This window comes from Sebastes fasciatus, chromosome 19, assembly GCF_043250625.1.
Source record: "Sebastes fasciatus isolate fSebFas1 chromosome 19, fSebFas1.pri, whole genome shotgun sequence".
In the NCBI taxonomy this organism is placed as follows: domain Eukaryota; kingdom Metazoa; phylum Chordata; class Actinopteri; order Perciformes; family Sebastidae; genus Sebastes; species Sebastes fasciatus.
The window spans coordinates 17,278,367-17,290,905 of record NC_133813.1 but is presented as its reverse complement, the minus strand read 5'-3'; the positions used below and the strand labels follow the sequence as shown (position 1 = coordinate 17,290,905).

The following is a 12,539-nucleotide window of genomic DNA, read 5'->3' as shown; positions in this document are numbered from 1 at the left end:
GATGGGGTGTTGTTTCCATAGCTCCACAAATGTTTCCTCCATTTCACAATTCCACCTCACAGCACCGACATCGTTCCCCTTTTGCATCCCCATTATTTACAGTTGGGCGCGCCTGTGCGGCAGATCGCTCTGTGCTGCTATTGGTCAAAATCACGGCAAAAAAACACAAACATACTAGACTTTCTCTCGGGAAGTCGTGAGGCATCCCAGACGCGCCCTCGTTTGTCTCCTACTATGTCACAATACACAGGGAAAAAACGATCGATTGTCGCGCCCGACACCCATTGTTGTTCCTGAACTAAGCCGCCGTCCTACGACGGCCTTTGTCAGGCTTTAATCGGGCTGATATTGTGCAGTCTGAACCAGGCATAAGACACACCCTTTTGCTCAGGCTACAATAAGCAAACAGTCTGATATAATTGGCAAAGATGAGACATATAATCCCGGTAACACATTTCAAAGATAAAGAACCCTTCCAAACAATCTTCAAATTGTTGTAAAGTGTGCCCAAATGTTTTGTTCATTGCTTTAAATAATAATTTGGATACGCCAAGGGAACTCATAAGCATTGGGTGAAGAATTTAATTGCAAATAAAAACAAATAAAGAGAGTTTGTTTGCCCCTTGCATAATGTCTGGGGGATTATTTAGCCCTTTTTTTCACCCCACTGTGGGAAAGCAAAAGGCTTTCCCTCAGTAACAAGGTCATGATTATGAAACACATTTAATGGAGAATGGTGCTTTAGGAACTTCATTTTATTCCTCAGAGAAAGAACAATCTGTACAAAATTTAAAAAGAGCTTGAAGAGGGGTTTGAATGCACCACATAATGTCACTATAATCCCGACGGAATTCCCTTCTGCAGTCGCAGCAAAAGGATGTGAAATAAAACGTCCCAAAAAGAAAATTAAAAATTCACGACTCCTCAGACCTCCTGATTCTCTATCTTTTGTGTAAAGTGGTGCATAAATAATTCAATATATTAGATTATAGTCCTCTCAATCTTCAGCCCTGCTGTCTGCACACTTACACCTTATTGCATCACGACCGTAAAACACAACAAAATCAGACGATTGGATATCATGTTAATGTGTGTAAGTGAATCATATGTGTAGTTTGGACACATACACGGTCTCGCCAGTACATTGTTGTGCCGCGGAGTGGGAGTGATGTTTGGTGAATGAATAGACAAGTGCTTTTATATGTGCAGACAAAACACTGTCAGTGAGATGGAAGTCTGAACGCCCAACTCTGTCAATCTGTGTTGTACTATTGCTGCATGCAGCCAGGGTCTGAAATTAGCATCCGCCACCTGCCAAATTTGGATAAATTGTTGGTAGTGGTGGGTGAAATTGTCAGAGATGTGAATAAAGAATCAGTTCCCCTTGAGAACCGGTTCCTAGTTGATCGATTCCTCGGCATCTAATCCCTCTGTGACTATCAATTCCTCTTATTGATGCTTTACGACAGTTACGCATGCACAATGACCCTATTTACCTGTTAGCAGCCGGCGGGCAGCACAGTCCTGCTTGACTAAATAATGGAGCTACTAACGTTAACAGAGGTTCCATTGAGTTACATGATGGTGCATTCATGCTCTGTTCAGTAAAATGAGTATTGGGCGAAGGTAAATTACAACGTTATCATGATGTGTTCCAATGTAATCTCGTAAAAGGATTTTGGCGAGAAACTTGAAGAAATCCTGTTTGTAGGAGGTGTCTTCACAGCAATATAAAATAAATATTAGAGAGGAAATTATGAGCTGTTTAACTTCCGAACACTGGCGCTAAGCAGCTTATAATGCATCATTAAAACTACTGATGCCAAGATATACAGTATATTAAATAGCAAATATTTAAATAATCATTTCAAATGTGTGTTTTTATGATAATAAACCACTATAGATGACAATAACAAAGTAAAATACAGTACTAGGTACAGTACCCTCTCACCCACGAAAAATAGGGCTGCCCCTGGAAGCAACAGTGTAATTCGAACACTATAATTTACCATGCATACAATGTTTTTTTTATGGAGAATATAACGAACATTGAATGTTTGAATGTTATTCCTTCATTTAGCACATAAATTTCAAAAGTGGCAGATAAAATTTCTGAAAAAAAATGCTTGCCTTCCACAGTGGCAGGCAGTAAAAAAAGTTCCTTTCAGACTCTGCATGCAACAAATGCACCAGAGAGAGAGAGAGAGAGAGAGAGAAACAGAGGATGAGATACAGAAGATAGACGACTGTTTAAATAAAAATAAATGTACATTTTGCACAATTTTCAAGGGGCCTTAATATTTGTGTATTAAGATTTTAATCAACTAGATAATATGATCTACAATAATTGCATTTCATACCCACAACCATGTTATCAATTCTATTTCTAAAGACTCTAAATGTGATTCTCTAAAGGAATTATTTCCTCCTGTGTTTCTTTCTTTCCTTCATAGGGTTTTTTTTATCTTTACTATTATATTGATGGTTTTGTTCCTGAGGACTGAGGCAAGGGCAGAGACGGTATCTTTATATGTGATTTATGTGAGTCTGCAGCAATAAACTGTCCACGCTATACACTACACTACAACCCTGCAGGCTCTTGTTGGTGCGCTCTCTCTCTCTCTCTCTCTCTCCGTCTCTTTACCTGTATTTATTGCATTGTCTAACAACCTACCATTGTTGTGCTATTGCCTGTGACTGTGTGTACATGAATGCATATGTAGGTGTTCGTGGAAGGGGTGTTAATGGGCATTGAAGGTGTTTAAAAAACAAAACTGAATGTCACGGTGTATTCTTTTTAGTCCAATGTGTGCACAGCAGACGTCCACACACACACACACACACACCACATTTAACAGAGTGTGTAATTGCCACTGAAACACAGTGTGTTTCCCATCATTCTGCGCATGCTCACGGAGACACTGTGTTACCCATTTCAATTGAGTGACACCGCAGTATGATGGGAAGCCTGAGAGCTCTGTGGTTTAACTGAGACTCCTGGTGGCCGGATTGGTTACAGCAAGGCAGGCTGCAGCTTCCGACTTCACTAATAACAATATGCAGCCAGCAAGAGGGACAATCAGACAGACGGACGGACAATGTTGAGATAGAACACTTGTCTGTCGCCCCCCCCTCCCTCTCCTCATCAAGTTTTTCATGTTGTCAGAACTGAATCCTCCTGCTGTCACTGCGTGTTTACCAGTTATTTTTAGAGATACAGTAACGAGACGAGAGGTGTTCCGCACAGCTGGAGAAAATGGCCATATGTTGCAGTGCTCACGGGGGCATGAGAACTTCTTTTTCTCATCCTTCCTACACCTCCATCCGTAGAGCGGTTTCATGTAATACAGATTGAATATAAACTCGGGAATTTGACGACGTTCAGTAGCAGAAGTCAAACACATTACAGTCTGGTTTTCTCAGACCGCTGCACTAATAGCACATTTGGCAGTTCTGAAAGGTCGTGAGATGCTTTATGTCGGCGGTCGCGGCCGAGACCACAATGATCATTGGAGGTCGAGGAGAGGACAAGGCCAAAGATGGCCGAGGATGTGTCGAGATTGCTGAGAGATTTTTGCACTGATCTGTTCCATTAATTGATTTAGGAGGACATAGTGTGTCACTTTACATCTGCGTTGTGTAAGACCACAACTTAACTCATTAAATTGCCCTGAGAGACGTGGTATCACTTTTCACTTAATGTGGATTATAATAATCCTGATTATTAACAGGATTATCATACAATTACTAGAACATTAACATACAATATAATGCTATGTTTAATCCAAAGGTCAGTAGTTTGTGACTATGAATTATTAATACTTTAATGTGAGTTGGTGATAACTTTTCAGAGAATATTGTGTCTTCTGTGTTTCTTCTAACTCTAACGTGACTAAACCTCTCTGTCTTCTCCCTCAGAATGGTCTAAACGGGTTACACCTGGCCTCTAAAGAAGGTCACGTCAAAATGGTCCTGAACCTGCTACACCGTGGCATTGAGCTGGAAGCCACCACCAAGGTACTTTTGTTCTCTCTGTATGCTTATTGATCTAAAGGAGCATTTCATACTGAACTGAAATGAATAAACTGTCACACCTTTCTCACAAACTTTCTTAACTTCAGCGAGCTAATTCAGATGTGCAACTATAGAAGCCACTGTAGCAAGCATCCATGCCTGTACCCACAACTACCCAAATCTAAAACATCTATAAGATTACGGATGAGCCTCACGTGAGCAATAAGAAAGTATTTTAAAGAGGGCCTATTGTGCTTATTATCAAGTGTATACTTGTATTTTGGGTTTCTACTAGAACATGTTTACATGTTTTAATGTTCAAAACACACTTTATTTTTCTCTTACCGGCTGTGCTGCAGCACCTCTATTCACCTTCTGTCTCAAACGCTCTGTTTGTGCTCCTGCCCCTTCCTCCCCCCAGCCCAGTCTGCTCTGATTGGTCAGCTGGTCCACTCTGTTGTGATTGGTCAACCGAACCAAACTCTTCGGACTCCACTCCAGCTCCACTCTAACCAGCTTTTGTTTGAGGGCGTTGCCAAACTAGCCGCTAGACAGGTGTTATGGAAATGGGTTACTTGGTGACATCACCACGTTACGGAAGAAAACGCGGGACTTAAACAAGGTGTTTCAGTACCTTTTGCATGCACAAAAAAAACTATATAACGCATTAAACGAAAAGGGAAAAAGCACAGAAGCATAATATGTCTCCTTTAAATAATTAATGCAATATATGGAGAAACATCTGTAGCTGTCTACAGGTTATCTGCACTGACCAGGTATTAAGATCATGTTGTGCCACCAGAACTGGATGATCGGAATTTTTAACAAAGCTGTTAAAAATACATTATTAAGTTTGGGTTTTCAGTGTCACAATAGACAGAAAAGGCCGGGGTTTGCCGCTTTCATCGTCACGTTTTTTTGTATATATACTGGATGAATACAAAACACTAGATGCATTTCAGTGTCGAGTTTTCTGTGTAGAGATCTAGGCCATTAGGTTGCAATCATTTTCCTCCGGTTCACTCTAATTTTCCTCTCTCTCTCTCTCTCTCTCTCTTTCTGTGTGGTTTTGTGTGTGTGTGTGTGTGTCTATGCGTGTGCGACCTCCAGAAAGGGAACACAGCTCTCCATATCGCAGCGCTGGCGGGGCAGGAGAAAGTGGTGGCTGAGCTCGCCCACTACGGCGGCAACGTTAATGCCCAGTCACATGTGAGTCACCGCAAGCTTTGAGCGAGAAAAGAGTGTGCCAAGGCTGTGTGTGCATGCATGCATTTGTGTTATTTCTGAGCTTGCATATGTCACACGCCTGCTAAAGAGTTGTCCATATATTTACATACAGTATCTGAGGACAAGTGTGAAGATAAACACCTGTTAATCATTTATTTCTCAGGTCAGCTCAAATCCCTGTACGTATGCAGATGTGTGTGTGTGTGTGTGTTTTCTGATATCACATCTTGTAATATGGGTTTGAGGCCCATGTTATTGTTTGTATGTAACTATACATAATGTATTCATGCCCTAACAGAAAGGGTTCAGTCCTCTGTACATGGCAGCACAGGAGAATCACTTAGAGGTGGTCAAGTTCCTGCTGGAGAACGGCGCCAATCAGAGTCTCCCAACTGAGGTACGTGTCTCATCAAACTTTTAATTCTGAGTTTGCACTAAAGAAAAACACACAGCTAGTGCTTTTTTCATGCGAAGGAAATTAAATATCAGGCCACAGGATATTTTATCTTTCACTGTCATCTGCTCATAGAATATATTATTACATGGTGTCGAATTTGCTTTGTCCCTTTTCCCTCTCTCAGGACGGCTTCACCCCCCTGGCAGTAGCCCTCCAGCAGGGCCATGAAAACGTTGTGGCGCTGCTCATCAACTACGGCACCAAGGGCAAGGTCCGCCTCCCCGCGCTGCACATCTCCGCGCGAAACGACGACACGCGCACCGCCGCGGTGCTCCTGCAGAACGACCCCAACGCTGACGTTCTCAGCAAGGTATGCACTCACTGAGATTGTGCGTACTGGTGTTAATGGTTTACTTGGTGTACTATGTCAATACAATCAGGCAAAAAAAGCAATCTGGAACCCATCGTCTGATGACAATATTTTAGGGTTTCTGTTGTAGCCAGCGGATATCCGTTATCCGGATATCCGGGCCAAGACCTCCTCGTAAGTGCACCGGTCATGGTTTACAGTTCGATTAGCAATTTGAAACCCGAGAATGGAGCTTGAGTTTAGAGACAGCGTCTATGGCTAATCTCTATAAACAGATATCTGCAGACGATGGCCGATGCGTTCCGAGATTGCATTTCAGCCAATGCGTTCTGCCACTTTTGCACTCCACACGGACAGTTTACCTTCATACTGTACAACCAAAGCCCGCTCAAACGCGATTGGTCAATACTATTCGGAAACCGGTACCAAAATGTTGTCCAGTTGCCTACAGATTCTGTTTTCATATGCAGATATCTGTTTATAGAGATCAGCTTTAAAAGAAAAAGAAAAAGAAAAATCCACTGCATGAACAGAAACAATTGCAATTACAATGTGATTTCCTTGAAAGAAACGAAAAGTCTCCAAGGCAAATACTAAAGGGAATCAGATAGGTGCCACAGCTTTCTTAATGGAAATCACTATCAAAAGAAAAATGCTATTTATTATAAAAGTAAAACACGCTGTTATAAAATCTTTTGGACTATTGTCTGACTGTTCTTTCTAACTTCAAGCCCCAGACTGTTATTTAATCTGTGTCCTGCATATTGTTGTAACCTTGTTTTTTTTATAGTTATATAAATAGATTGTAATTATCTACTATCTTCGATTATCTACTTTTATGTCTCCTTCTCTGTAGACTGGTTTCACACCTCTCCATATCGCAGCCCACTATGAGAATATGAGCGTAGCCCAGCTGCTGCTGAACAGAGGAGCCAATGTAAACTTCACCCCCAAGGTCAGTTCGTCTCAGCTGCGGGATCAAAAGCGACCTCTGAAAGAAATGATGACAGTGGTTCAGACATACACCTCTCTCACACCAATGACCACCAGGGTCGGACCAGGGTTATCTGACCCATGTTCAAACCTCCTTTTGTCAATTCAAACCAAGCAAGTGAACACGGGTTGAACCTGGGTTTACACCTCTGGAGGATTACAGAGAGGGGGGATAATAGTGGCATTATCAATGTGTGTAAAAATGTCAAATGCAGAATGATGCATGTTTTTGGGATATGGACATACAGCGTTTTTAGCTTTATAAAATGTTGTATGTTACGTGGAGCTGTAATGTATGCAAAAACATACAGACAACATACAGATTTACAGTATCACAGTACAGTATGTTCATCTACAGTACCCTTTTATCATATTAGACTACGTTGTGCTATCTAATATGATAATATAGGCTACATTTACAAAAGGATTTATGAAGACTGAAATGTATATTTCACTCACTCTACTCTCTGTAGAGAAGAGCTATTACAAAGAATACAGGAGTTATTTCAATAGATCATTAAACTGTCTGTCATATTTTGAACCTGGAGACTTGATGCTATGATTACAACGGTTGATGATTAATACAACTAACTTATTTCTTGCCCCCTGCTTCTCTAGAATGGCATCACGCCCCTTCACATAGCCGCCAGGAGGGGCAACGTGATGATGGTCAGACTACTGCTGGACAGAGGAGCACAGATCGATGCGGTAACTAAGGTAGTCTACTGTTCAGCTCCACTCCGTTCTGGCATTTGGTCATTCGCGCATGCTTAACGCCTTCCCAATATCTATTTCCTCCATCTGTCTTCCTCCCTGCTGATTTGCTCATTTCTGTCTCTTATGTCGTTTTGACACCTTTCCAGTTACTCTCCTCCGTGTCTCTCTCTCTCTCTCTCTCTCTTTGTAGGATGAGCTGACTCCTCTCCACTGTGCAGCCAGGAATGGTCATGTTCGCATCATTGAGATCCTGCTGGAACACGGTGCTCCCATCCAGGCTAAAACCAAGGTAGCTCGTGAAATACTGCAATCGCTGTGGTTGTCTTTATAGCGATTACTGTCCTGTAATCAGCAGTGATCATCAGGGTTTACTGTTCAGCACTGATTCTGACTGTGAATCTCAATATGACTACTCCGTGAGACTGATGATGGTCCCAACAGAAAATCCGCGTATAAACCAGCTTGCTAGAAACGTATACACTTTGATCCAACTTTGGCTAATTAGCTAAAATCAAGATGTTTGACACATTGCTCTGTTTACTGAGCATTCCTAGATCTGGGCCTCAACAGCTATGGGTGTTCATACTTAGCAGATATAATTGCCACACAATTCCTTGCCAGTTTATTATCTGCAAGTAATTTTAGCACAGTGTGGTGATTATATCCCCTCTAAAGACTCAGCTTTTAATGAACACAAACAAAAATGTAATCTTATTGCATGATACATGCACATCCACCTTCTTTCTCTCCCTAACTTCTCCTACCTCTGTGTGTGTCCTATTCTCTCTCTCTCACCTGCAGAATGGTCTGTCCCCCATCCATATGGCAGCTCAGGGGGATCACATGGACTGTGTCAGGCAGCTACTGCAGTACAACGCCGAGATTGATGATATCACGCTGGACCATTTAACCCCTCTTCATGTAGCAGCCCACTGTGGTCACCATCGGATGGCCAAAGTCCTACTGGACAAGGGGGCCAAAGCCAATGCACGAGCTCTGGTAGGTGAACAATCAATCAAAATTGGCCATACTGACTGTCTTATGTCTGTTGTGACCTCCATGTTGTGAAGAAATACATGTATCAGTGATTTATTTCTAAATTTGCTTTTATAGGTGTAATTTACTCATCTATCATGATATTTTTATGCCTCCGCGCTGGCAACAGCCATTGCTGGAGGCATTATGTTTTTGGGTTGTCCGGTACGTACGCACATACGTACGACTCATTTTCGCGAACACGATATATCTCAGGAACGCCTAGAGGGATTTTCTTCACATTTAGCTAACTTGGACTCAAGGATGAACTGATTAGATTGTGGTGGTCAAAGGTCAAGATCACTGTGACCTTACGTCCAACCCATTCTTGTGAACGTGTTAGCTCATGAGCACTCTGAGGGAAATTCTTCAAATTTGGCACAAACATCCACTTGGACTCACTGATTACAATTTGGTGGTTAAAGGTCAAAACAAATTTTTGGCCATAACTGAAGAATTCATAAGCTAATTATGACAATTTCGCACAAATGTCTAACAGGATAAAATTATAAAGTGATGACATTTTGGACGGACATGGATGTAAACTGCAACTTGACTTGTTGGCGAAGGCATACAACCGCGAGGCGGTAACTCTAGTTGCTAATATTGTGTTCTTATTGCTCAGAACGACTTCATAAAGGGTGTACAGATTTATTTTTATACAACTGAAGACATGCAAAAGCTTTAAAGGAAAACCAATCTTTAACGCCCGCTTAAGTGTTTCAGTCTGGATTCATTTAGCAGTGTACCACATCAGACACACACCATCACTGTCAAGAGACAACTGTGATATTAAAGTAATGCTGTAAAAAGATCTTTGGATCAAAAGCCATGAAGTGATTCTGGCTTCTCTGTGTTTCCAGAATGGCTTCACACCTCTCCATATTGCCTGCAAGAAGAACCACATGCGGTCCATGGACCTGCTGCTTAAGCACTCTGCTTCCCTAGAAGCTGTCACAGAGGTGAGACGATGCGGCCGCCAGGGACAGAGTCTGAAGATGAATAATTATCCACTCTTCTGACGTTTTCACCCGAGTGGCATTCAGGAGCCTTGTTGACCTTCTCTGTCTGTGTCTGTGTGTGCAGTCTGGTCTCACTCCTCTTCATGTAGCAGCATTCATGGGCCATTTGAACATAGTGAAGAACCTGCTCACGAGAGGGGCTTCACCTAATGCTTCCAATGTGGTGAGAACAAGTCCTTCGTCATTTCTCTTTTCTTTTACATCGCTATTCAACATTGTCAGTTTTGATGTAATTCACATTCAGTTACCTCTCTATGTGCTCACATTTTTAAGAGAGATTTTAGAGAGAAATCCACGATAAATTAATTAATAGTTAATTACTGAAGTAGATTAATTTCACAGGTCAAACATTCAACAATTAGCAAATGATGAATTAAGTCTCTCTTTTTTCGCCAGAACAGAAAGCCATTGCTGTAAAAAAGGATATTGCTGAATGAGCATGAATTGTTTCTGAATGACTGAAATTAATAGACTGATATGAACTAAAGGCCCTGATATGATATATAGATTGAAAAACAAACTTAGTCAAAAATGTACAGAAGCCCTGAGAGGCAAGTGAGAAAAAGATATTCCGGTAATCCATTTTTTAAGTCTGATCTAAATTGTTTTCTCTCCTGTGTTTATTACTTAAGAACAGGTGAAGAACAAAGCCAGGATAATCTTTCTAAATTCCTTATTTATTTATTTTTTTCTTCATCTGGTGGGACAGGTGGGGAAAAAAAGTTTTGCCAAAATAACTTTTTGTTTAGAGTGCATGAAGAAATTAAAACTCACCTTTAGAACATGGGGTAGTGGTGCACTTCAGCCTCTTACGGGCGAAAACATCTAAAAAAAAAAAAAGTATTGTCTGCCAAAACTTTTTTTTTTCACAGGTGGTAAAAAAAGTAACTTAGAAAAATGATGATTTTTTTTTAAGGAACTTAAAAAATAATTATCTTGGCAAAACCTTTTTTTTTCCACTAACTCTTAAGTCATAAACACAGGAGAGAAAACAACTAATACAATTAATCACTGGCACACATTTTTGTCTTTCATGTTCCTGATTGGCAGATTCACAAAATTCACCGTATTTTAATGTATACTGTTGCCTGTTGGTAATAAACAGATTTCCCTCAGCACTAAAAAAGAAAAAAAGGAGAGCAAACGTTTTAGATCGGACTTAGAAAATATTGCCTCTTAGCTGTAAAACTGATGATAAATGAAAGATTGAAATAAACAAATAGTCTTTTTTCTGTATGGGCTAGAATATTCTCAGATGTACTTAATTTGCAAATTGAACCTGTCACTTTTTAGCAATATGTAGTAATTGAAAATTTCAGTTACATGCATGCATGTGGCGCACTAATATGTAATTAGAGTGACCGGTATTCATCTGTATTTATCTACAACAGAAAGTGGAGACTCCCCTCCACATGGCCTCCAGAGCAGGACACTGTGAAGTTGCTCAGTTCCTGCTACAGAACGCAGCACAAGCGGACGCCAGGGCTAAGGTACGAGCTGGGTGTAGTCTTAATTTAGTCATCACAACCCTAAACAAACCTTGTGTTTGCACTGTATGTTTGTATCTGTAGCTGCTATTCAGTATTTCTTGAGAAGGAGGTCATTGCTGCCTTTTAAACTGCAGGAAAAGTTTCTTAAAGCCCACCTCAAGTACATAATAAAATTAGCATAAGTGGTAGATTGGTTTGGGTGTGTGGCTCGTAGTGTTACTTCATTACCCACTACTTAATGATATCCGTTTCCCTGTTTAAAATAAATAAATTGACCTCTTTCTCCTTGTGTCCAGGATGACCAGACACCTCTACACTGTGCGGCCCGCATGGGCCACAAGGAGCTTGTCAAGATGCTCCTCGAGCACAAGGCCAGCCCCGACTCGGCCACAACTGCGGGCCACACACCCTTACACATCTCTGCACGTGAAGGACATGTCCACACCATTCGAATCTTGTTGGATGCTGGGGCACAGCAGACCAAGATGACGAAGGTAGAGAAAAAAAAATAGTTTCATACTGTCAACAAAGAAACATTATTATTCGGTGTACTCCATATCATGGTGACGCTCTGCAACTGAATGAATAAGCGTGTTTACAGTGGAATCTAGAGAGGCCCTGTCAGGAAACAGGAGGATGGGGGGAGACTCCCAGTGGCTGGAACTTGGCTGGGAACTGGCTGTCAAACAGCTGGCAGTCAGCTGGGAGGGGGAATTCTAGGTGTCTGCATCTGTATGCATTAATGCTCAATTACTGCAAGAAGATTTCAGCCTCAACTGAACTGGTCTGCATTAGGCACTACACCAGTAAAGGCAAACATGTTTTATATCTTGCTTGGAGATTTTACTTACAGTATTTTTTTTGGCCATTTGTATTTGGGAACTTTCCTGTGCAATGCTTCAATTGTAATTTTCCTACTTCAAGAGTGGTATTTCTTTTTCTTAATTATATCTAATTCTGTTCTCATTCTATCACACAGACTGAGTTTTATGTTGGGTATTAGTATAAATTTGATTTTCTAAACCATTGATTCTCAAAGTGGGGCGAAATGATTTGCTATAAATTATAAAATTGTGCTGCATCATTAAAAAGTGCATATTTACAGATGGGGACCATTTGATTTTAATAGCAATTAATTGAAATGTAGGCTAAATGATGTCAAGTTGAGTCCAAATGCAATTTGATTAAAATCCCCTCTGTTTAAAGGTATATTAGTGGTAATATTAAATTCAATAACATTGCAAATTTCCTCGCTGTGTGACTACTAAAGAATT

At 40.9% G+C, this 12,539-nt stretch overlaps 1 protein-coding gene across 1 annotated transcript in view; it reads left to right on the top strand.

The window, feature by feature from the left end:
* ank1b (ankyrin 1, erythrocytic b) overlaps positions 1-12,539 on the top strand; it is a 102,403-nt gene that overhangs the window by 55,433 nt on the left and 34,431 nt on the right. The window contains exons 4-15 of the mRNA XM_074618830.1: positions 3,919-4,017; positions 5,125-5,223; positions 5,540-5,638; positions 5,823-6,008; positions 6,865-6,963; positions 7,620-7,718; positions 7,909-8,007; positions 8,520-8,717; positions 9,617-9,715; positions 9,840-9,938; positions 11,167-11,265; positions 11,562-11,759. Of these exons, the coding sequence (XP_074474931.1) occupies positions 3,919-4,017; positions 5,125-5,223; positions 5,540-5,638; positions 5,823-6,008; positions 6,865-6,963; positions 7,620-7,718; positions 7,909-8,007; positions 8,520-8,717; positions 9,617-9,715; positions 9,840-9,938; positions 11,167-11,265; positions 11,562-11,759 (1,473 nt within the window). The remainder of the gene's footprint in view (positions 1-3,918; positions 4,018-5,124; positions 5,224-5,539; positions 5,639-5,822; positions 6,009-6,864; positions 6,964-7,619; positions 7,719-7,908; positions 8,008-8,519; positions 8,718-9,616; positions 9,716-9,839; positions 9,939-11,166; positions 11,266-11,561; positions 11,760-12,539) is intronic.